A 23,431-nucleotide genomic window follows, 5' to 3' on the forward strand; every position below is an offset into this window, starting at 1 on the left:
TGTTGAGGACTCTTCTTCCACTAAGATTGATCAGATGAAATATATATTCCCAAGGGTGATGAACACTATTCAATGCGGCTGTCAGAGTGCATGGAGCTATGAAGTGATTGACGCAACGGTAGAGCTCCTTTTCCGGGATAAAACGGAAGATTTGAAATTTGAAAGATGCAATTTAATTTTGGTATACTAGGTTAAGATATTTTCTTAACAAAACAGAAGGGAGTTAAAAACGGAAGTCAAAGATTGTAATTTTGACCCGAGATTGAGAAAATCATACACTCTCCTTCTGATTTACCTTTCTGCCTTAAGAATCAATCCTGCAGATCCCCAGAGCAGATCTAAGAATCTCAAACTGATTTGCGTCTAGAGGCTTAGTCAGTATGTCAGCCAATTGCATATCTGTCTGAACATATTCCAACTCAATCTCTTTTGATCCGACCAAATCTCTGATATAGTGATGCCTTATATCAATACGTTTGGTCCTGGAGTGTTGAACTGGATTCTTTGAAATGTTTATTGCACTGATGTTGTCACAGTAAAGTGTCATAGTCTTTTGAGAGAGACCATAATCTAAGAGCATTTGTGTAACACCCCAGATTTTCAAGACTTTTAAAACTTATATAATAAAGGTAGAATCTCATTAAATCCCAAAATACGATACAAAGAGTACGGGGTGCTATGCCACACCTGAGCTGGAGAACTCAGGTGCACAGGCTAACTAACTGATATCCTTAACAAAGAGAACGCATAACATGGCACGCAGGCCGAAAGGGAAACTATCTACTTTTACACTCCAGGGTTCTAGCGCGCTCCAGTGTCTACTCTTCTGTGCCTGAAAGCCAAATATATCTGTTCAGCGAGAGATGCTGGTAACCCACTCCAACGCGTTGAAATACAATACATATAGATATATACATAGATATATGAAAAACCATTTCGAAGCATGAAGATATAACCTAAGAGACTCTAGCTTTCAAATCAGGGAATAGACTCGACAGATAGGGATAACCACAACTAACAGACATAACCAAGCGTAGACAATTCACAAGCATACGATAGATAAGGACAGCCAATAATCATAAGCAAGCATATACAGATTACTAGCATGTATCCTATGGTCACGTTTTCATAACAGTCATCACATCAGTCCTTCTGATCACATCACGTAGCACACTTTGTTGGCGCCACAGAACCAATCGCATGCCCATACATAAGGGTCAGTGCATATAGCTCTGACACGGCCTCGCAGCACCCTGCCCCGTATCGCAACACGGAGGGGTCGATCGCAACCGACCGATGAACCGCAGCTCATCATAGTTTGATCGCAACCAAACAGTGGACCGCAGCCCAAGAGTATGTCATCTGACCGCAGCCAGGAAAATGAACCGCAGCTCATGTAGAACGTTTGATCGCAACCAAACGGTGGACCGCAGCCCTATAAAATATTTATATACCTAACCGATCGCAATCGGCCTGGTTAACAGTTAGTATGGTTCTCAACCCATCCAACTGCCCGTATAACCAATTTGATCGCAACCAAATTGGGGTATCATGCACACATGACACATAGTAAGTACATGCAACCCACATTAACACATTGGGAAGGGGGGAGAAATCGTATAACGAAACCTATGCGTGGTCATCCACAACTAAGGATAGTCCTAAGGGGTTCATACTTCTTATTCCTAGGCCAACGGGATATCAATTCAACTAGCATGCAATGTACAAGACTCTTTCAACCTACGAATGGTATCCGAACATCAAACTAGACATAGGCACGATAGGAGGGGTCCGTTAGGACACCACGGGGGTCGGGGGAACATCAAACGCGGAAGCCGAAATCCCGGGTGGGGATATTTTCCAGCGGGTAGCCGGTGGGTGGGGGTTCACCCGCCGGCTGCCCGCCGGTGTGTACTGTTCCGGGCAGCGGGTGCCCGGTGGGATAAGGACTTGTTTTAATTGGGGATAAAACAACTAAGGACTTGTTTTAGGGATAAGGGCCCATGGTCCATAGTGGACCATATTGATTATTTAGAGAGAAAACTTAACCGAATTAAATCATGTTTTAATTATTATTAACGGGGTTAATTAAATAATTAATCTGGGATTGAAGGCCGTAACACGGGGTGTTACACTCTCCCCCCCTTACAAGGGGCTTCGTCCCCGAAGCCTGGTGTGTTAATCCATTCTTTCACCCCTAGGCCTCCCGCATCTTGGCCTCCTAGTTAGGAATGTGGCCCCACGTTTTGCCTTAGCTGGGGTAGACTAGACTTTTGGTGGTGTAGTGATAGGAAGGTTTTTGGGTCTACCTCGGTCTCCTGCTCCCGAGCTGGATGCCCCGTGAGTGCCCAAAGTGGCCTCGATTGCTGCCACCCTCTGGTCTAGTGCGCGTGTCGTACGGATCAAGGATGAGAACCCTTCCTCCATGATTTGGTTTTGTCGGTTGAGTTGTGCGAGTATGCGCTCATTGATCGAGCCCTCGTTTTGCTCCCTGGGATTCCCTCTTGATCGTGGGTGTAACGACGGACCAGGCTCGTCGTCCTCCTCCCGGTCCTCATTTCCCCCTGAGATTCCACAATCTTGCATTGCCCGCTTGAGCTTCTTGTTGGAGATGTCTAATTGGTCGACCAATTCTCTTCGTTCCTCCTCGGGTTTTTGGAAAATTTCCTCGATGGTGAGGTAGTGTCCCCCTTCGGTGTAGTAGACGTCGTTGCGGCGGAGATTCTGGGCGTTAAAGACCATGCCGTTTGCGGTTTTAACCTCGGTGTGCTTAGGTCCACCCCCTTTTTCTCCATGATCCAACTTAGGTCCACCCCCTTTTAACCTCGGTGTGCTTAGGTCCACCCCCTTTAGCATGAGTGCCGGTAGGTTGAACTTGACTTTATGTTTCAAGAGATAGGCAAAGGCGCATTCTAAGCTCCCCACGTCCTTGCTCTTATTGTTCGTGGGCAGGAGACTATCGGTTATAATCATGACCAATATCTTTTGCTCCGCCGATAGCCACTTCCTATTTAGTCGTGTGGCCGCGGTGAATCCGTCTTCCTTCCCGAGTAGGTACCCGAGATAGTCCTTGTACCCCGTGTTTTGGGTATCAATCCACCCCTTTCGGTCGTAATTTGACACACCCGTGGTGGTCAATTTCAAGAGCTTGGCCAAACGGCCTTCGTAAAGTATAATTTCCTTGCCGCGGACCTTGGTGGTGATTTCTAGCTTATCACCCCGTTGGGTGGCTACAAGGTGTCGATAGAACTCCTTCATCAATTCGGGATACGTATCCCCTTTGATGGTGAGATATGTATCCAAAAGCCCTTGGTGTCTAAGCATATCAACCAATTCCGGAGAGAATTGGTCGGGTTCAAGGGCTTTACCTCCGATCACGGTGTAATCGGCGTTGCTTCATTCCGGGGTGCGGGTTCCGAGGGGATTTTTCGGCATTGTGAAGCTTTTCTTGGTGGTAAAATGATCCGGTGAACTTTCCGGTGATTTTCCGGTGGGACGGCGGCGGAGCTCCGGCGCGTTTTTCCGGCGAGACCCCCGGTGGCGCGGCGTTTTGCGAGGGAGGTGGCGGCTAGGTTGGTTCCGGCGTTGGTGTGGCGAGGGGCGAAGGTGTGGTGGCGGCTTTGGGCAGTGGTGGCAGCGGGTTGCAGTTGGGCGATGGTGGGGCGGTCGGCTTGGGCGGCGGCGCGGTGGTGTGGGCTGACTGGTGGTGTTCGGCCGGTGGCGGCGTGCGGCTGAGCGTGGTCTGGGTGGTTGGCGGTGGTGATTCGTGGGTTTCCGGCGTGGGGGCGGTCGGACGAGAGGGAGAGAAAAGGGAGAGAAGAGGGAGAGAGAAGGTGGGGGAATGTGGAAGAAGAAGAAGGGTTTTTGATTTGGGGGTTTTGGTGGGTTTTAGGGATTGTAGGGGCCTTAAGAAGAAAGTGTTCCCTTGTGATTTCAAGAAACACCTTTAGTTTAGTGGTCAAAACCTTGGTCGTGTACATGGGAGGTTTAGGGTTCAATTCCCATTGGCAACACTAAGCTTTTTAATGGTGTGGTCTTTGTCTTTTTCCCTCTTTCGTCTTCTAGTGGTGGGAGGCTTGGCTTGACATATAAATTTTTGGTTCTATCTTTATAAGTAGGATCGAATTTCGATCTAATCTTTTATTCATAATAATTCCGAAGTAATTGCTAAATAAGTAGTTCTATTATGAAAGTGATTACGAGGAATTTGCCGGTTTATCCTAGACAGAATTCGTCTTCTTGGTTTTCTCCCGCGGGGTTTGCGTGGTCCTCGTCTTCTGGGATTAGGTTCCCCTCCTCGAGGTTGCTCTCGTTCCCGAGACCGGCCTGAGTGTGGCTCATGACGAATATTTTCCCGGGAGCGCCGTAGTTCCCTTGGTGGGTGGTGCCCCCGTGTTGACCCGTGGTGGTGGTGCGTGGTCTTTGGGGTTGGGTGCACTGGTAGGCCTTGTGTCCTTCCTCTCCGCAGTTGAAGCATCGCCAGGGATTGCCTATGCAATCCTTGCCTCTATGGTTCTTGTTGCATTTCGGGCAAGGAAAGTTCCTTGAGCTAGCGTCGTTGGTTCCCAGGGGTGGCCTTTGGTTGGCCGGGTTACTTGGTCTAGTGTTGATGTCATTTCTTGTCCTTTTTACCGGTGGTGCCCCTCCTCCGGTGTTCCTCTTTCGTATTTGTTCCTGAACCCTGCGTTGGAGTAGTTGGATTCGATAGAGATTAGCGGCACTGGAGTAAGCCTCGTTGAGAGTCCGAGGTCTGCTTACCACAAGTGCTTTTCGTGCTTCAAAGTTGAGGCTCGATACGAACCTCTCTATTTTGGTTATCTCGGTGGGGACTAGTTCTGGCGCGAAGCGTGCCAGTTCGAGGAATCGCTTGTGATATTCCATGACGGTAGCTATCCCTTGTTTCAGATGGAGAAACTCTTCGTACATGGATGCTTTTACGTGTGTTGGATAGAATCGCTCTCGTAGTTGCGTTTTGAGGTTATCCCAGTTGAACCCCGGTTCTTGTTGGTAAGTGGGACCCTCGTGAATCCACCAAAGATCGGCCTCATGTCCGAAGTAGAACGAGGCTATCTCTACGTGACGTTCTTCTGGGCATTCTACTAGCCCGAGAATTTTGTCGAGGGTCAGGATCCATTCCTCCAGGATTACGGGATCCTCTTCTCCTGAGAACGTGGGTGGTCGATGGTTTGAGACTTGTCGGGCGACGTCTGATTTTGCGTTCGATGGAGGTGGTGGGGGCCTGTTGTTGCGTAGAGCTACGTCGCTTAGTGCCTGGGCGACTTGCGTTAGTTGTTGTAGTGTTTGGGTTAGGGGGTCGTGTGCGGCGGGTTTTGGGGTCCTTGATTGTCTTCTGTTGGGTGCCATGCTGTCGTCTTTCTGAGTCAATGTTTATAAGAACATTAAATTAGGGCTTGGCGTCCTTCTTTGACGTGATAAGCGGATGAAGGTTTTCTTTAGACAAGGAAGGAATGAAGTGAGGGGGGTTATGTATAGGTTTCACAATCTTACCGCGCGTCCTAAAATTCCTGAGTCCTATGTTCCTAAATACTTAGAGTTCAAGCCTAATGTCCTAGAGTCCGGTCTGAAGGGTCTTATCCTAGGGTCAAACTTAGGCTCTGATACCAACTGTAACACCCCAGATTTTCAAGACTTTTAAAACTTATATAATAAAGGTAGAATCTCATTAAATCCCAAAATACGATACAAAGAGTACGGGGTGCTATGCCACACCTGAGCTGGAGAACTCAAGTGCACAGGCTAACTTATTCATTAGAGCTAATCCTAACAATTACTTAGATGATTGATTGGCATAAAATAAATAAAATAAAACAGAGGTTCAGGAGTTTGAAAACAATTAGAGAGAAGTTGAGATTCACGGGATTCAAGTATTTAATCACCTAGTGCCAATTATCGTTTGCAATATTTAGTTTGGAATTAAGATTTGTGTGGGAATGCAAAGTGGAATCGAATTACTCCCGTAATCTCTATTCCTAGTGAATTTCCACTCCCATGGCTTAAACACCCAATAAGATCAAAGATCAGCATTCAATTATTCCTAATTACTACCATCTCCCGATGAGCAATAATCTAGAATAAACTTCCCCTAATAAGTTCCCATTTCCCAAGGACCAACCATTAGGTGCAATCGTGTGTGCCCTAATTTATGCCCCAACTCCTATTGGTGACACAAACATGGCTATGAAGCTAGTAACTATGGCCATTAATTACAAGCATCAAACAATATTATCACGATTGCAACACAAGTATTAAACCCAAATAATAATATTTTAAAGAAACTGACAGCTCAGGCACATAGGTTCATAAACACTTTTACCCAAGAATCTTTAAAGAATTTAGGCAAGCATGACTAGATTATACATAGCAAATATAAATAAAGAATTACAAATCATCAAAAGAGTACAAGAATTAACCAGACGATTTTCCCAAATCTCCCTAGTCTTCTTCTTGCTTTCCAAGACAACTTGTGGCTCTTAATTTCTCTCCTTCTTGTCTCCAAGAATCTCTGAATTTTGAATTCTGGACTATACAATTGTCTATTCTAATTATTTACTTTAAACTAAAACTCATTCTTCTTAGGGTTGAGGAAGGTGGGATTTTATAATAGGTACAAAGTTGGGATCAACCCTTGAGAAATTAGGAATATTCCTATTTAATAAATAAGAAATTGCCGTCTTTAATCACTTAATATTTCTGCCATCATATGATTAGGAAATTACTATCCTTTCTTTAGCTTTGGAGAATGCCACTTTAAATTAGGAAGTTTCTAAAATCGCGCCCAGTGCAATAAGTACGGTTTGCAAGCCTATTTTGACCATTTTATATTATTATCTAGACTTTGATGTCTGCATAAGAGTTGTAGCCCTTCGAGTCTTCTTTCCAATGACGCAAGAATCACCTCAATCGGACATTCCTAGCATGACATAAGATCAAAATACTAAACTGTCGCCAATCTGTGCGAGATGAAATGTCACTGGAAATTTTCGACGCGTCGAGTTTTCTGCTGAGTCATAGGTTGTAGCCCTTCGAGTCTTCTTTCCAATGGCGCAAGGATCACCTGAATCAGACATTCCTATTTCCTAGCATGAGATATGATCAAAATACTAAGCTGTCGCCGAATTCAACGGGAATTACAACTCTTCGGTCTTTTGATTCACTTTTGACTCCAATTTTGTCCTAGGACTTCCCTTGCTCATAACTTTGACCTACAATGGTTCAAAAACACTAACAAACACCGTAAAACATTCAAAACAAGTGTGAACCATAATTAAATGATAATAGCAAGGAAAACATGTATTAAATAAGCAAAATTAATGAACTTAATTACAGAGATGATTCAAAATAACTATAAAAACAAGCACATATGTGATAACATCACTAACTAACTAATATCCTTAACAAAGAGAACGCATAACATGGCACGCAGGCCGAAAGGGAAACTATCTACTTCTACACTCCAGGGTTCTAGCGCGCTCCAGTGTCTACTCTTCTGTGCCTGAAAGCCAAATATATCTGTTCAGCGAGAGATGCTGGTAACCCACTCCAACGCGTTGAAATACAATACATATAGATATATACATAGATATATGAAAAACCATTTCGAAGCATGAAGATATAACCTAAGAGACTCTAGCTTTCAAATCAGGGAATAGACTCGACAGATAGGGATAACCACAACTAACAGACATAACCAAGCGTAGACAATTCACAAGCATACGATAGATAAGCACAGCCAATAATCATAAGCAAGCATATACAGTTTACTAGCATGTATCCTATGGTCACGTTTTCATAACAGTCATCACATCAGTCCTTCTGATCACATCACGTAGCACACTTTGTTGGTGCCACAGAACCAATCGCATGCCCATACATGAGGGTCAGCGCATATAGCTCTGACACGGCCTCGCAGCACCCTGCCCCGTATCGCAACACGGAGGGGTCGATCGCAACCGACCGATGAACCGCAGCTCATCATAGTTTGATCGCAACCAAACAGTGGACCGCAGCCCAAGAGTATGTCATCTGACCGCAGCCAGGAAAATGAACCGCAGCTCATGTAGAACGTTTGATCGCAACCAAACGGTGGACCGCAGCCCTATAAAATATTTATATACCTGACCGATCGCAACCGGCCTGGTTAACAGTTAGTATGGTTCTCAACCCATCCAACTGCCCGTATAACCAATTTGATCGCAACCAAATTGGGGTATCATGCACACATGACACATAGCAAGTACATGCAACCCACATTAACACATTGGGAAGGGGGGAGAAATCGTATAACGAAACCTATGCGTGGTCATCCACAACTAAGGATAGTCCTAAGGGGTTCATACTTCTTATTCCTAGGCCAACGGGATATCAATTCAACTAGCATGCAATATACAAGACTCTTTCAACCTACGAATGGTATCCGAACATCAAACTAGACATAGGCACGATAGGAGGGGTCCGTTAGGACACCACGGGGGTCGGGGGAACATCAAACGTGGAAGCCGAAATCCCGGGTGGGGATATTTTCCAGCGGGTAGCCGGTGGGTGGGGGTTCACCCGCCGGCTGCCCGCCGGTGTGTACTGTTCCGGGCAGCGGGTGCCCGGTGGGCAGCTGCCCACCCGCCGGCTGCCCGCTGCCGGAACTGCCCGACTTGGCCGCGGCAAGGTGGCGGGTCCCCTACCCCCACCTACCCCCCACTGACTTTTTCATCAATATTTCGTCCCGGGAACCTCTGTGGAACCCGGAACCATGCTTAGACACTTTCAAACGCAATTGATAACAACACATAGACAATTAACGGATCAAAGCAAGAATCATACGGCACATATCCTATCATGCTTTCCTAAACATAATTAATACCCGAACATGCGAATTCCCGCCCAATACATCAAGAATAACACCATACGAGTTTCACGTTGCAACCTAGGGCTCTAATTACAATTAAATCATCAAGAACGTAACCTGTCCTTTTAATATCAAGAAATCCAAGTAATATATCAAGAACATCTTATAAACATCAAGAACACCAAATAAACATCAAGAACCTCTTATCATCATCAAGAACATCAAGATTCCTCATGGAATGATAAAGCCAATCACCAAGATCAATATAACGAATCATCAATCACACAAGAATCATGGGGAAAACCTATAAGGGAATCATAGCTATGAAAATAGGTTTTGTTGAGACATGGGTTACCTCTTAGCCTTAATTAATTCCTTGGCTATGAAGTGTCTTTAAGCTTTCTTCTTTCTTGATTTCTCCTAGGGGAATTCTTGGTGTGGTGAGAGATTATTGTGGTGGGGGTTCTAGGTGCCTCCTATGATCCCATATATATATATATATATATATATTCCTAAGAGTCATAATTGGGGTCTAAATATTGTGGGCTTGCTAATTCCATTCCTTCTGGGACTAAGGACTTGTTTTAGGGATAAGGGCCCATGGTCCATAGTGGACCATATTGATTATTTAGAGAGAAAACTTAACCGAATTAAATCATGTTTTAATTATTATTAACGGGGTTAATTAAATAATTAATCTGGGATTGAAGGCCGTAACACGGGGTGTTACAATTTGCTTCATCCAGACAAGTAGAGTGCAACATCCACCAGCTACTATGTATTATACCTCAGCTGTACTTAGAGAGATTGAATTCTGTTTCTTGCTTAGCCAAGATACTAAATTCTTACCAACAGAGAAGCATCCACCAAATGTACTTTTTCTGTCGTCAATATTTCCTGCCCAATCAGCATCACAGTATGCAATCAGACTCAGTTCACTGTCCTTGGAATACCATATTCCATATTGAATTATACCCTTGATGTATTTCAAGATTCGTTTAGCAGCTATCAAGTGTGACTTTGGGAGCAGATTGATATCTTGCACACATTCCAACACTGAACATTATGTCTGGTCGACTGGCAGTTAGGTAGAGCAGACTTCCAATTAGGCTTCGATAGATTGTGGAATCTACTGAAGGACCAGTATCATCTTTAGATATCTTCGTGGAGGTTGAAATAGGGGTCCTGGGTGTCTTACATGATTCCAGATCAAACTTCTTGACCAAATTCTTAGCATACTTTTCTTGAGAGATAAAGTATCCTTCAGAACTATGTTTAACTTGAAGTCCTAAGAAGTAAGTCAGTTGACCAACCATGGACATTTCAAATTCTTCTTTCATGACTTTCACTTCATCAGTATACTTCTGTAAAGTAGATCCAAAAACAATATCATCTACGTAGATCTGAGCAATAGTAACATGACTTCCAGTGGCTTTTACAAACAAAGTTTTATCCACACTTCCTCGATCATACCCATGATGTAAAAGATACTGTGTCAAACGTTCATACCATGCTCTTGGGGCCTGTTTGAGCCCATAGAGAGCTTTTTTGAGCTTGTAGACATGAGTTGGATGAACTGGATCTTCAAATCCTTTAGGTTGTGCCACATAAATATCTTCATGCAGATAACCATTCAAGAATGTTGTCTTGACATCCATCTGAAACAGTGTGAATCCCAGAATGCATGCTACTGCTAATAAGATTCTGATTGACTCCAGTCTTGCAACAGGAGCAAATGTTTCATCATAGTCAATTCCTTCTATTTGAGTATACCCTTGAGCAACTAAGCGAGCCTTGTTTCTTGCAATATTACCTGCTTCATCAGTTTTATTTTTGAAAATCCACTTTGTTCCGATTACGTTAACACTGTCAGGTCTTGGTACCAGATCCCATACATGATTCCGTTCGAACTGATGTAGTTCCTCTTGCATGGCCTTAACCCATAAGTCATCCTGCAATGTTTCCTTCACATTTTTTGGCTCTATTTTTGAGGTGTAGCAGGCAAAACCGGCTATTTCTATCAGATTGCTTCTCATCCGGTTTCTGGTGTTCATTCCATCTGTTGGATCACCAATTATGTTATCTGATGGATGATTTTTCTGAGTTCTGGTGGGCTTATTCTTTCCATCTCCATCAGAGAGTAATTTTTCCTGTTCAGGACTTTCCTTATCTTCTTCTGACAAGTCATGTGTGTCAACCAGTTTATTTGTGCCGGAGATCTTTGGCGAATCACTGATAGGAGTGTCTGACATAGACTCAGTCAGGAATGTTTCATCTGATTCTTCTGGATTGTCATCAATAACCACATTTACTAATTCCATGACTGTTTGAGTTCTTTTGTTGTAGACCCTATAATCTCGACTGTTTGGTGGGTATCCAAGAAATACTCCCTCATCACTCTTAGGCTCAAACTTTCCTCTTTGTTCCCGGTCAATCAGAATATAACTTCAATTTTGGTTTCTTGCCTTTCCAGATCTCATATGGCGTCTGAGAGGTGCTTGGTCTGAGATAAATTCTATTGATTGTATGACATGCAGTATGTATTGCTTCTGCCCAGAAACGTTGTGGTAGATGTGAAGCATATAGCATAACTCTTGCCATTTCTTGCAAGGTTCGATTCTTCCTTTCCACGGCCCCGTTCTATTGTGCTGTTCTTGGAGTGGAGAATTCATGAGCTATTCCATTTTCTGAACAGAATTCTGAGTATAAGGCATTCTCAAACTCCTTTCCATGATCACTTCTCAGCCTTTGGATTTTTACAATGGACCCGTTCCTTTCCTTTTGTAGCCTTATGCACAAAGTTTTGAAAGCATTAAATGCCTCAGATTTTTCTCTTAGAAAGTATACCCAACTGAATCGTGAAAAGTCGTCCACACATACAAAGATGTATTTCTTTCCTCCAATACTTTCAGTTTGAGTTGGTCCCATAAGGTCTATATGAACCAGTTCTAGAAATCTCTCAGTAGTAATCATTTTTACAACTTTGTGGGGTGCCCTGATTTGCTTTCCAATAGCACAAACACCACACACCCCTTCCTGTTCAACTTTAAGTTTAGGTATCCCTCGAACAGCATCCAGTTTGATTACTTTGTCCATATCTCTGAAATTTATGTGTCCCAAACGTCGATGCCAAAGTCTTGATTCTTCTGCTTTTGACATAAAACAGGTAGCTTCACTTGTTAACACATAGCAATTGTCAGAGGAGCGAGTTTCTTTCATCACCACTTGATTCACCTTATTGCGGACTCTACAACAATCTTTGTTGAAACATACATCCCAATTCTGATGACACAGCTGACTGATGCTAATGAGATTTGCCTTCAGGCCACTGACTAAGAGAACGTCATCCAGATGTGGCAGTCCTGGCACATTCAACGTACCTTTACCAACTATCTTTCCCTTTTGTCCATCCCCATACGTCACTGATCCACTGCTGGGTTGAAAAGCCATGAGACACTTAGCATTCCTAGTCATATGCCTAGAACAACCACTGTCGAAGTACCATCTTGCTTCAGTCATAGAGGCAGTCAGCACAATTGTGGGATAGCAGATAACTTCTGATTTTTTGACCCAAACTTGCCTTGGGGAAAGGAGTAATCGATTTATTCTGATATTTCTCCTTCCTCTAATCTCTGTAAAAAAAAAAAAAATAGCATTCAGGTCTGGTGTGTCCTTTTATTAGACAGTTGTGGCAAATAGGTACATATTGTCTGACTTTGATGTACTGAGTTTTAAACTTTGAGTGCTGAGACTGAAGTTTGACTTTGCTAGGTTCAAATTCAGTAATCAGAGTGAGCTTGTTTCCTTTCTGACAAAACTAGGTTGATCTTGATGATTGCCTTGTTCATGACGAAGAACGGTACCTTCTTTGATAAAAGCAGGAGATGACATTGAGGACTGTCCTTGTTGAAATCCAAGTCCCTTTTTATCATTATGATTTCGACCGGAATTCAGAATTTTGTCTAAGGTTGACGTGGTATCCATCATCTTGATAGTTTTCTTCAGATCTTACAGTTCCTTTATCAATTTTCCCTCTCGAGATCTGATCTGAGTGATAAGGTCCTCTTTTGTAACTAATTCAGTGTTTAGTTCTTTCAGACGATTATCTCTGTGTTTCAGATCATCATTCAGATTCTTGTTGATTTTCACTAGCTCTTCCCAACTGCCCACCAATTTAGCAAATTCCATCTCTAGCTGAGTATGTCTTTCTTCAAAATCATCTGATGATATGTAAGATTCACCATCATTTTCATCTTCTTCTGAGTGATCCTCCGTTACTGTGAAGAAGGCTACGAAGTTACCAATATTTTCATCAGACGGGTCATCTGTTGCTTCCTCTTCATCATCACTTAGGGTAGACACAGACATAGATTTCTTCCTTTTGAGATATGTTGCACATTCATATTGTATATGTCCAAACCCTTCACACTCTCGACACTGCACTGACAGATTTAAAGTTTTAACTGTATTAGTAGATGTAGTTCTGAATTGACCTGTTCATCTAGTCTGGGATTGACTATTCTTTGTGAAAGAGGACGGTTCTGATTTCTGGTATGACGAGTTTCCGCTTTTGTACTGAGTCCTGTTGGATTGCCCTTGACTTCTCCGATTGAATCCTTTCAGTATTTTCTTGAAATTTTTGGTCAGCAAGGCTAGGGCTTCATCATCTATGTCATCAGTATCAGTACAAAAGCCACTGACTTACCTTTTCTACTGACTGCAGGATCGTCATCAGCCAACACTTGAAGTTCATAAGTATGTAGATTACCCATAAGCTCTCCCACACTCTTCTTCTCCCATCCTGCGTTTTCCTGAATAGCAGTCACTTTCATTCGAAATCGTTTGGGCAAAGAGCGAATGATCTTCTTGACAACTCTTTCATCCGAAAAAGGTTCCCCCAGGACTGATGCTCTATTCATCAAATTCTGAACACGACTGTGGAAGTTAGAGATAGTTTCTTCCTCACTCATTCTAAGAGCTTCGAACTCTGATAAAACCATCTGAAGCTTTGACTATTTGACATCACTGGTACCCTCAAATCTTGTTTCAAGGATTTCCCATACACGTTTTGCCTCTTTTATCGCTGTAACCAAAGTAAATACTGATTCATGTAGAGACCCTACAATTGAGTTCAACGCTTTGTTGTTCAGATCAAAGGATGATATCTCATCTTCAGTCCATGTCTCCATTGGTTTGGCCTCAGTAGCTCTAGCAGCATTCTGAAATGTCGGAGGACTCCATCCAGTGGGGACAGTACGATACACTCTGGTGCCCTGTGCTTGAAGATAAATCTCCATTCTAGCCTTCCAGAAGGAATAATTGTGACCATCCAATTCTGGTGGTTTCATATTTGCATCTATCCTGAATCAAACCAGACTACCAACCAGAATCCACAAGCAAACAAACAACCAAGTAAACAGTTTCTTAATGAGAGAAAGATGCAAACAAAAATTTCCCATAAGGATCAAGTCACTATGTAGACTTAAAAGCTCTGATACCACATGTAATTTTGCACATTCCCAAATTATTAATACATGTAATTTTGCACATTCCCAAATTATTAATACTGATCTAGTTTCACGCAGATAGAATACTGGACTGACTGACTTAGATGTTCAATCGATCAGTCATTCAAATAGAAAGCAGATAAGTTAACTAGTGGAGGCATGCAACAGTAAGTAAATCAACACACATAATTTGTTTACCCAGTTCGATACAGTGTGTATCTACATTTGGGGGACGATCACCGAGGCGTCCAATCCACTAACTCATAATCCAATGTACAAAGGTGGAGAAAAATAACAATCTCACCCAAGTGCCCCACACAAGGTCAGTACCCAGTCTACAAAGGTTTAGTGGATTGTTGAAGTCAGAGAGCCACGCATGCAGAAGTCCAATGAAATCCCTTCTATCAGAGAGCTAACTCTGATGCAGTCCGCTTCAGTGACGCAGTCCCACGTTGTTCCCACAACTGAGTGATCTTCGCGTCCTATCATTTAAGCAACGTTGAAACTTCTCAAGTTCTTCATAATAATCATCAAGAACTTATTTTCTTGAGAAGAGACATGCCAACCAAAGGTGTGTTATTCGTTTAGTGTAGAGAGTTGCGGCTCTTAATTCGTGCAGCCCTAATTCTTGATCGAACGAGGATATATAAACTTCCTTGGTAAGAACACTCTCCAAAAATATCTTTGGTTGTAGATGGTAGGACCTTTTGAGGAGAAGGAGATCTTTAAGATTCGGTCCAAACCTTCCACGCTGATCCGCTGATATACTTTCCAAAACTATCGACACAAACCACGTTCAGCTTTTGTGGAAACACTTTCCTTTATCAGATCTTCAGTGGCTTGACCCAGCAGTACGTCTGTTGATTATACTGATCAATCAGTCTTCTGTAAGAGCAAACAGACACTAAGCTACACTCTATCTCAATTTGTCATAATAATATTGCCAATTATATGTTGGGGTTTTCATCTCAAGAATAAAACACTAACACCTTGGTAGCAAGATAGCCACCTTGATCATCCCGCATAATCCATCCCAACCCCATAACATTAAAATTCGCGTCCATTGCCGCATCCGTGTTTAGCTTAAGCCTCCCCACTCCCGGTGCTCTCCATTTGGCCTCCACTTCATGCAAGTCGTCATGCCCATTGTGTGCAGAATTCACAGCCTGCCAATTCGTCAAAAAAGAAAGGGAACTACACAGACCGAATCAGCAACGAACGTCATTCCCTTCCATACATGGTTGTTTCTACTCCCCCATATCCCCAACATAACATGGCAAATTTGCATTGCAAGTCTCCGTTCAGATTAGCCAAAAGCTCCATAAACCAGTCAGCAATATTACCCGAAGCATGTGCCGATGGTGGCAGGTTTTGAGACGCCCAGATCGCGACGGCATGCGGACAATCCCGGAAGAGATGTGATGTGGTCTCGTCCTCACCCCCACACATGTGGCATACTATATGACACGCAACGTGTTTGTGCCACAAAGCATTCCTGGTAGGCAGAATTCCGTGTGCAAATTGCCATCAAAACAACCGGACCTTGGGTGGAACGTGCAACTTCCAAATGAGATTCCATTGTTTATTAGTACTGAATTCACCTGTCAGCATCCTATAGGAAGATTTCACAGTATAATTTCCCTTATACTCCCTTTTCCATACCCAAGCATCTAGAGGTTTTCTACTACTTATCGGGATATTGAGAATGCATTTCGCTTCATCTTCATCAAACATGTCCTTCACACAATCTGAATCCCAGCCCGTACCAGCTGGGGTCATTAAGGACACAACGGGGGCATCTTTCACAGATAGATGTAGAGCAGTCCTAGCATAAGGGTCAACTGTTGTTGTGAGCCATAGATCATTCCCGATTGTCGTAGTGCGCCCATCTCCAATACTCCTACAAATACCCCTTTTAATTACATTCTTCGCTTCCACAATTCCCCTCCAAATATAGGAAGGGTTTCCACCAAGTTCTGCATCCAGAAACGAGATATTAGGGTAATACCTACTTTTATAAACCAGCGCAACAAGGGAGCTAGGTCGCGTTAGTAAGCGCCATGCTTGCTTTCCCAACAGAGCCAAATTCATCTCCTTTAATTTCCTGAAGACCATGGCCCCCTTAGCCTTCGGGGCACACAATCCATGCCACGCTTTCCACCTAATTCCACGTGAATCACTGACTGTGCCACTACACCGGTTGCGGTTTAGGATAACCTCAATCTCATTGCACAGACTTACCGGTAACATGAATACCATCATTGTATAGCACGACAAAGCCTGTAAGACATTCTTCAGTAACACCTCACGACCTGCTCTTGATATGAACCGTGTTTTCCAACTATGCACACATTCCAGTACCTTTTCCCTCAAGAAGCCCAGAATCTGCTTCTTATTCTGGCCGACCAACGAAGGCAAGCCTAGATTTTGCCCTGCAGTATCTCTGTGCCGGATTCCCAAGACAGATATTACATCCTCCCTTCCATGCTGATCAACATTAGTGCTAAAGCAAGCCACAGAGTTATCATAATTAACCAACTGACCTAAATCATCTGCATAGACATCTAACACCTCTTTCATTTGCTGGCTCTTGGCAGAGTTGGCTCTAAAAAAGATGAAGCAATCATCCGCGAACAAGAGGTGCGAGATCGGTAGTGCCCCTCTCGCAACCCTCACTCCGTCCAACAACCCATACTCATCCTGTTCTCAATCAAAGCACTCAAGCCGTCAGTTACCAACAAGAATAAATATGGTGATAAGGGGTCACCTTGTCGGATACCCCGCCCCGGCCTGATAGGTCCCAACTGTTTTTGCTCATACAGGATGCGGTACTCGACATTGCTGACCGTCTCCATGATAATATCAACCCATTTCTGACAGAACCCCATCTTTAACATCACGGCGCTAAAAAATCGCCACTCTACCCGGCCATATGCCTTGCTCCTGTCTATCTTTAGGGCCGCCACTTTGTTCTTCCCTTGTGACTTACGCTTCAAATAATGGTGCGCCTTGAATGCCAACATAATGTTATGCAATATAAGACGTCCATGCACAAACACGCTTTGGGACTTGGAAAGTAGTTTTTCCATCAAGGGCTTCAATCGGTTTGCACATACCTTCGCTGCCACTTTATAAAGAACATTACATAGAGCAATCGGCCTTAGATCTTTCATTGTTTCCAGGACGGATTTCTTCGGTACCAACACGACCAGGATGTTATTAACTCCATCCAGCAGCTTTGTTGAGTCAATAAGCTGCCTACAAAACATCGTGACCTCCCCTCCAATCATTGTCCAGAAGTGTTGGTAAAAAGCTGGCCCGAACCCATCGGGTCCCGGCGACTTATCAGGATGCATCGCCGTCACAGCACCAAGCACTTCCTCCATCATCACTGGTCTGACTAGCTCATTATTCTCTGCCACCGTTACTGATGCAGTAATGCAGCCAATTACCTCCCTAATCTCTCCCACCTCCGACATGAACAGCCGGTCGAAATAACCAGTCATCACCCTACCAATTTCATCCTCTCCACAACCCACATTTCGTCATCCCTCATCAGCTTCGTAACATTATTCCGGTGCCTCCTCGCCTTGATTGAATTGTGGAAGAACTTCGTATTTAGGTCCCCCCTTCCACCAATGCTCCTTCGCACACTGTTTCAAATACGTGTGTTGCTGGTCCAAGAGGGTAAGAAATACCCTCTCAGTCCGATCATACTCCGCCCAACTGGCTGGGTCACTACAGCGTTGCAGCGCCTCCAGACACCGTTTACAGCACTCAATTCGCAGCTGGAACTGTCTATTATACATGCGCCCCCAACGCTCCACATCGTGACTGCACATTTCTATCCTTTGGATGATATCATGGCCTATCGACTTGCTCCACTTTGCTCCACCACCTCACGAAAAACGTCTTCACGAAGCCACATATTATCAAAAGTGAACCTTCTCCTGCGCGGTGGTTGACTAACCACAATGGGACTAAGCATAATCGGGAGATGATCACTATATGGGCATGGCATTGAGGTTGCCGTGGCCCCATCATACAACTCCAGCCACATTTCAGACACCAAAACCCTGTCCAACTTCTCCTCGACTATATTTGCCGCCCCCTTGGAGCGCTACCAGGTGTACTGATAACCTGAAAAGCCAAAATCCTATAGGCTACAATCACATACATACATACACTTATGCACTGTATTAATCATACAAAATTTAAATGCTAATTTTTTGAGTGAATTCCATTTTTGGTCCTACTGTTATAGGGGTGTTTCCAATTTTAGTCCACCTTAATTTTTTTTCCCACTTTACAACCACTATTATTGAATGTGTTCCACTTTTAGTCCACCGTTAATATTTTTGTCAAGAGGCAGTATAATCCAAGGGTATTTTGATCTTTTTATGTTTGTCTCTTCTCTTTTAATCCAGGCGCTTCGTCCTCCTCCTCCGATATTCGAATATGGCTCTTCGAACAACGAGAATGGGAAACCAAAGCTACATCATTTCGTTCGTTTCAACATGGGCCGGCGAGGTTTCTTAGGTTTTAGGTTTAATGTTCTCATTTCTTTAGTCAAACATAGTTTTGGATGAGAAGAAATGTCAAAATACCCCTAAATTACACGGCCTCTTGATGGAAATACTAATGGTGGGACTAAAAGTGGAACACATTCAATAATAGTGGTTATAAAGTGGCAAAAAAAATTAAGGTGGCCTAAAATTGGAAATGTCCCTATAACAGTAGGACCAAAAATGGAATTCACTCTAATTTTTTAATTATAAATCTATCAATATTAATTATAATTAATGAAAGTATATTATAGAAATTTCCTATATAATCTTATTTCAGTTTAAACGTACTCATACAGAATTTTAAATTTACATTTTCTTTATTGATTTCTAAGTATAATTCTCTTAGTTATTATTCATATTTTTAAAATTAATATATATATATATATATATATATATATATATATATATATATATATATATATATATATATATATATATATATATATATATATAATTCAGTTCCTGTGCAGTTATGCGATTAAATCTGAGCCATTGATCTTTCATAAATCAACGTCCAGGATTAACAAAATAAATAAAAAAAAACGCGAAGGTAATATGGTAATTTTTGCATCTAGGACAAATTTAAGGTGTGTGATTTTCCTTATTAAGGTGCGTGGTTTTTGTTCTTAAGGTGCGTGTGTTTTGTGTTTAATGGGCGTGATTTTTGTACTGAAGGCGCATGGGTTTTATGCTTAAGGTGCGTGAGTTGTGTGCTTAATGTGAGTAGTTGTTGAAACTTAAGGTGCATGGTTTTCCCTTCTTAAGGTGCGTTGTTTTCCTTCTTAAGGTGCGTGATTTGTATGTTTGAGGTGCGTCAGTTGTGTGAAACGTAAGGTGAGCCATTTTAAAACCTTAGGTGCGTGGTTTGTGTTCTTAAGGTGCATGGTTTGTGTACTTAAGGTGTGTGCTTTGTGTTCTTGAGGTGCTTTGTTTGTGTGCTTAAGGTGCGTGATTTGTGTACTTAAGATGCGCCATTTTAATGCTTAAGGTGCGTCAACCGCACATGAAGCTATACCCGCACCTGAACCCGTAAAATTTATTTATTTATGTGTGTGTTTAGAATTATTTGTATATTTATAATTTTTTAACCTTGCATTATATGGTTGTCTATTTATTAGTATGTTGGTATACAATTATTTTAAATATTTATATTATTTTTAATATATTTATATATGTTATGTTTGTATTGTATATACTTTTGCAGTTGTTTTACATGGCTAATATAACTGAACACCGAAAATGGATGTATAACCAATTGTTACCAGGAATTGGAAGAAGGGGTACATTGATGAGTTTTTAGTAGGTGTTGAGGAATTTATAAATTATGCAAGCACAGTTCATGTGTACGGTGTCAACTTGGCAAAAGGTGCGCGTCAACTGGAAAAAGGTAAACCACCAACGCAATGGATGGCTACTCCGATTCTGGCTTAGTATCACAACCTTTGGAACAAGGTCGAATTCAAAAAGACATCCGAGAAGAACAAAAAAAAAATAGAAATTCATATTGCGGGGGAATGGGACCGTCGCTACACAGTGGAGATTTAACCCTGATGACTAAGCATAAGCGAAGATTAGTAAGTCATTTAATAATTAATATTTAAATAAAGTTTAAAGTTTTACAACAACATTAATGTTTGGTTTATTGTTGTTGGATAGAAAGAAAAGCTCAGAGAGGAGCCCTCACAAGCAGTTTTGTTTCAAGCCATACACAAATGCAAAAAGACGATGAATTTGTGTGTAGAATACAAACAAATAAGAAGAAGATGAAAAGCTAATATATTATGTCTTGGCTCTAAAACTCAATACAAGCACGGTATATATAGTGCCATGAAGTGAGATAACACAAAGATGGAAACAAAGAGACACATGAGAAAACAAAGAGATGGAAAAACAAAGAGACACAAGATGATTAATGTCTTCAATATCTCAACAAATATCTCAACACCTCCCTCAAGTTGGAGCATGCGGATCTGAAATGCCCAACTTGTGAAGAAGAAATTCAAATTGTCTTTGCCGAAGAGCCTTTGTGAAGATATCAACTAATTGCGAATTGATAGGAATGTAGGAAGGAAAAATCAAACCATCTTTAATTGTTCGTTCATGAAAGACTAGATTCTTTGCAATATGAAGAGCCAATTAACTGTCACAAAACAATTTTATACTTTTGGGATGATGAACCCCCAGACTTACCAACAAGCCCTTTAACCATTCGAGTTCACAAGTAACAGCCACCATAGATCTGTATTCTGTTTCTGCGGAAGAACGAGAAACAGTATTTTGTTTCTTTGTTTTCCACGAGATTTGAGAATGACCAAGAAACACCAACCAACTAGTAAGAGATCGTCAAGTGGTAGGACATGCGGCCCAATCTGAATCACACCATCCCTATAGTGTTAGATCACTTTCTGCTCGTAGGGGAATACCTTGACCCAGGGTACCTTTCAAATTACGGACAACTCTCAGAGCTGCCTCATAGTGCTCATCATGTGGTTCTTGCATGAATTGAGACAACACATGAACAGAGTATGCGAGGTCCAGTCGGGTTGCAACTAAGTAGATAAGTCTTCCAACAAGACGCCGATATGCTGTAGGATTAGAGAAAATTGGGCCACTAGCTAGGCTGAGTTTGTGGTTTTGCTCAGTAGGAACACTTACCGGCCTAGCCCCCAATAATCTTGTTATAGAAATAATATCAAGCGTATATTTTCTTTGACACAAAAATAGTCCAGAAGTGCTACGAGTAACCTCAATACCAAGAAAGTACTTTAGAGAGCCGAGATCTTTCATATGGAAACAATCACTGAGATAAGTCTTAAACGTCTTTAGAGCAGCAAAATCATTCCCAAAAATGATGAGATCATCAACATAAACAAGTACATTTATCTGAATTCCACCCCGAGCGAAGGTGAACAAGGAGTAGTCAAAATAGGATTGTAAGAAATCATATCCTTTCAAGGCCGTAACAAGTTTTGCAAACCAGCACCTTGGTGCCTACTTTAATCCATACAAGGACTTCCGCAATCGACATACTAATTTTGGATTAGATGCCTCAAAACCTGGGGGAAGCTTCATATACTCCTCTTCATCGAGATCACTGTGTAGAAAAGCATTGTGCACATCCATCTGATGTACTTCCCAATTTTTAGAGGCTGTAATGGCAAGAAGCGCACAAACAGTTGTCATTTTGGCAACAGGAACAAAAGTTTCAATGTAATCAACGCCTTCTTCCTGATGATTACCAAGAGCCACTAATCTTGATTTCAGTGTTTCAACCGACCCATTTGAGTTATATTTGATTCAATACACCCAATGATTCCCAAGAGCCTTTTTCCTAGGTGGGAGATGCTCAAGAGTCCAAGTTTGATTGTCTTCCAAGGCTCGAATTTCATTTTTAATAGATTCTTTCCAACCACTGTGTGTCATCGCCTTCTTAAAAGACTTTGGTTCCTTTTTAGAAAGAATAGCTGCCAGAAAAGTTCCGTATGGCAAAGAAAAATTGTCACAATTTATGTAATGTGCTAAAGGATAGGGAGTACCTGAGGGTGACTGTGGAGACGGTGTGACGAAGGATGGACTTTTAGCAACAGTAGAATTAATAACATAGTCACACAACCACACTAAAGGAACATTATTTCTCATACCCTGACCCATCTCAACATTCTGATCTTGGTTATTTGGAACAAGATTACTAGTGTGTTGTTCAGGTTGTGAGCTAAACTCGGGTATGGAGTTTGACTCTAGTTGAGAGGTTAGCTCGGTTGTGGATCTTGGCTCAGGTTGAGGGTTTGGCTCGTTTGTGGAGTTGGGCTTGGCTTTTTTCAATAATTACAGAAAAATCTTCGTGAACAAATTCTCCATGAGGATTGGTAATCGTATCTATGAGGGGAAATGGAAAAACATCCTCAAAATTTCACATCACGGGAAACAAAAAATTCTTTGGTGTCAAGATCAAACAGCTTCCAACCCTTTTTCCCAAATGGATATCCCACAAAGATGCACTTTCGACTCTTTCTAGCAAATTTATCACCTTTTGTATTTTGATTGTGAGCAAAGCAAAGACACCCAAAAACACGAATTGCGTTGTAAGATGGAGGACTACCAAAAAGAATTTCATAGGGAGTTTTGTTATCAAGCAACGGTGTTGGTGTCCGATTTATCAGATCTGTGGCTGCAAGAACACATTCTCCCCAAAAATAAATTGTCAAATTAGCTTGGAATCTCAAAGCTCTCGCTACATTGAGAATATGTTTATGTTTCCGTTCAACCCTACCATTTTGTTGAGGGGTTCCCACACAGGAAGTTTGAAATAGAATTCCAGTAGCAAAAATCACGCAAGCAATTGAATTCAGTACCGTTGTCACTCTGAACGACTTTGATTGATTGAGAGAATTGTCTATCAATCATAGCCACAAAACACAAAAACATTTTGAGAATCTCAGTTTTATCCATCAACAAATAAATCCAAACTACTCGCGAATAATCATCGATTATAGTCA

The 23,431-nt window shown here is 42.1% G+C and overlaps 1 protein-coding gene across 1 annotated transcript; it reads right to left on the minus strand.

The window, feature by feature from the left end:
• Positions 1 to 13,872: 13,872 nt before the first annotated feature.
• Positions 13,873 to 17,873, minus strand: LOC109174417. Its single transcript, XM_019323654.1, has 4 exons — positions 17,214 to 17,873; positions 15,910 to 17,067; positions 15,355 to 15,533; positions 13,873 to 14,221 (listed from the first exon to the last, which is right to left on the minus strand). Exons 1-4 carry the CDS (start codon positions 17,871 to 17,873, stop codon positions 13,873 to 13,875), a joined length of 2,346 nt encoding a protein of 781 aa, XP_019179199.1.
• Positions 17,874 to 23,431: the final 5,558 nt, after the last annotated feature.

This window comes from Ipomoea nil, unplaced genomic scaffold (assembly GCF_001879475.1).
Source record: "Ipomoea nil cultivar Tokyo-kokei standard unplaced genomic scaffold, Asagao_1.1 scaffold0642, whole genome shotgun sequence".
NCBI classification, from domain to species: domain Eukaryota; kingdom Viridiplantae; phylum Streptophyta; class Magnoliopsida; order Solanales; family Convolvulaceae; genus Ipomoea; species Ipomoea nil.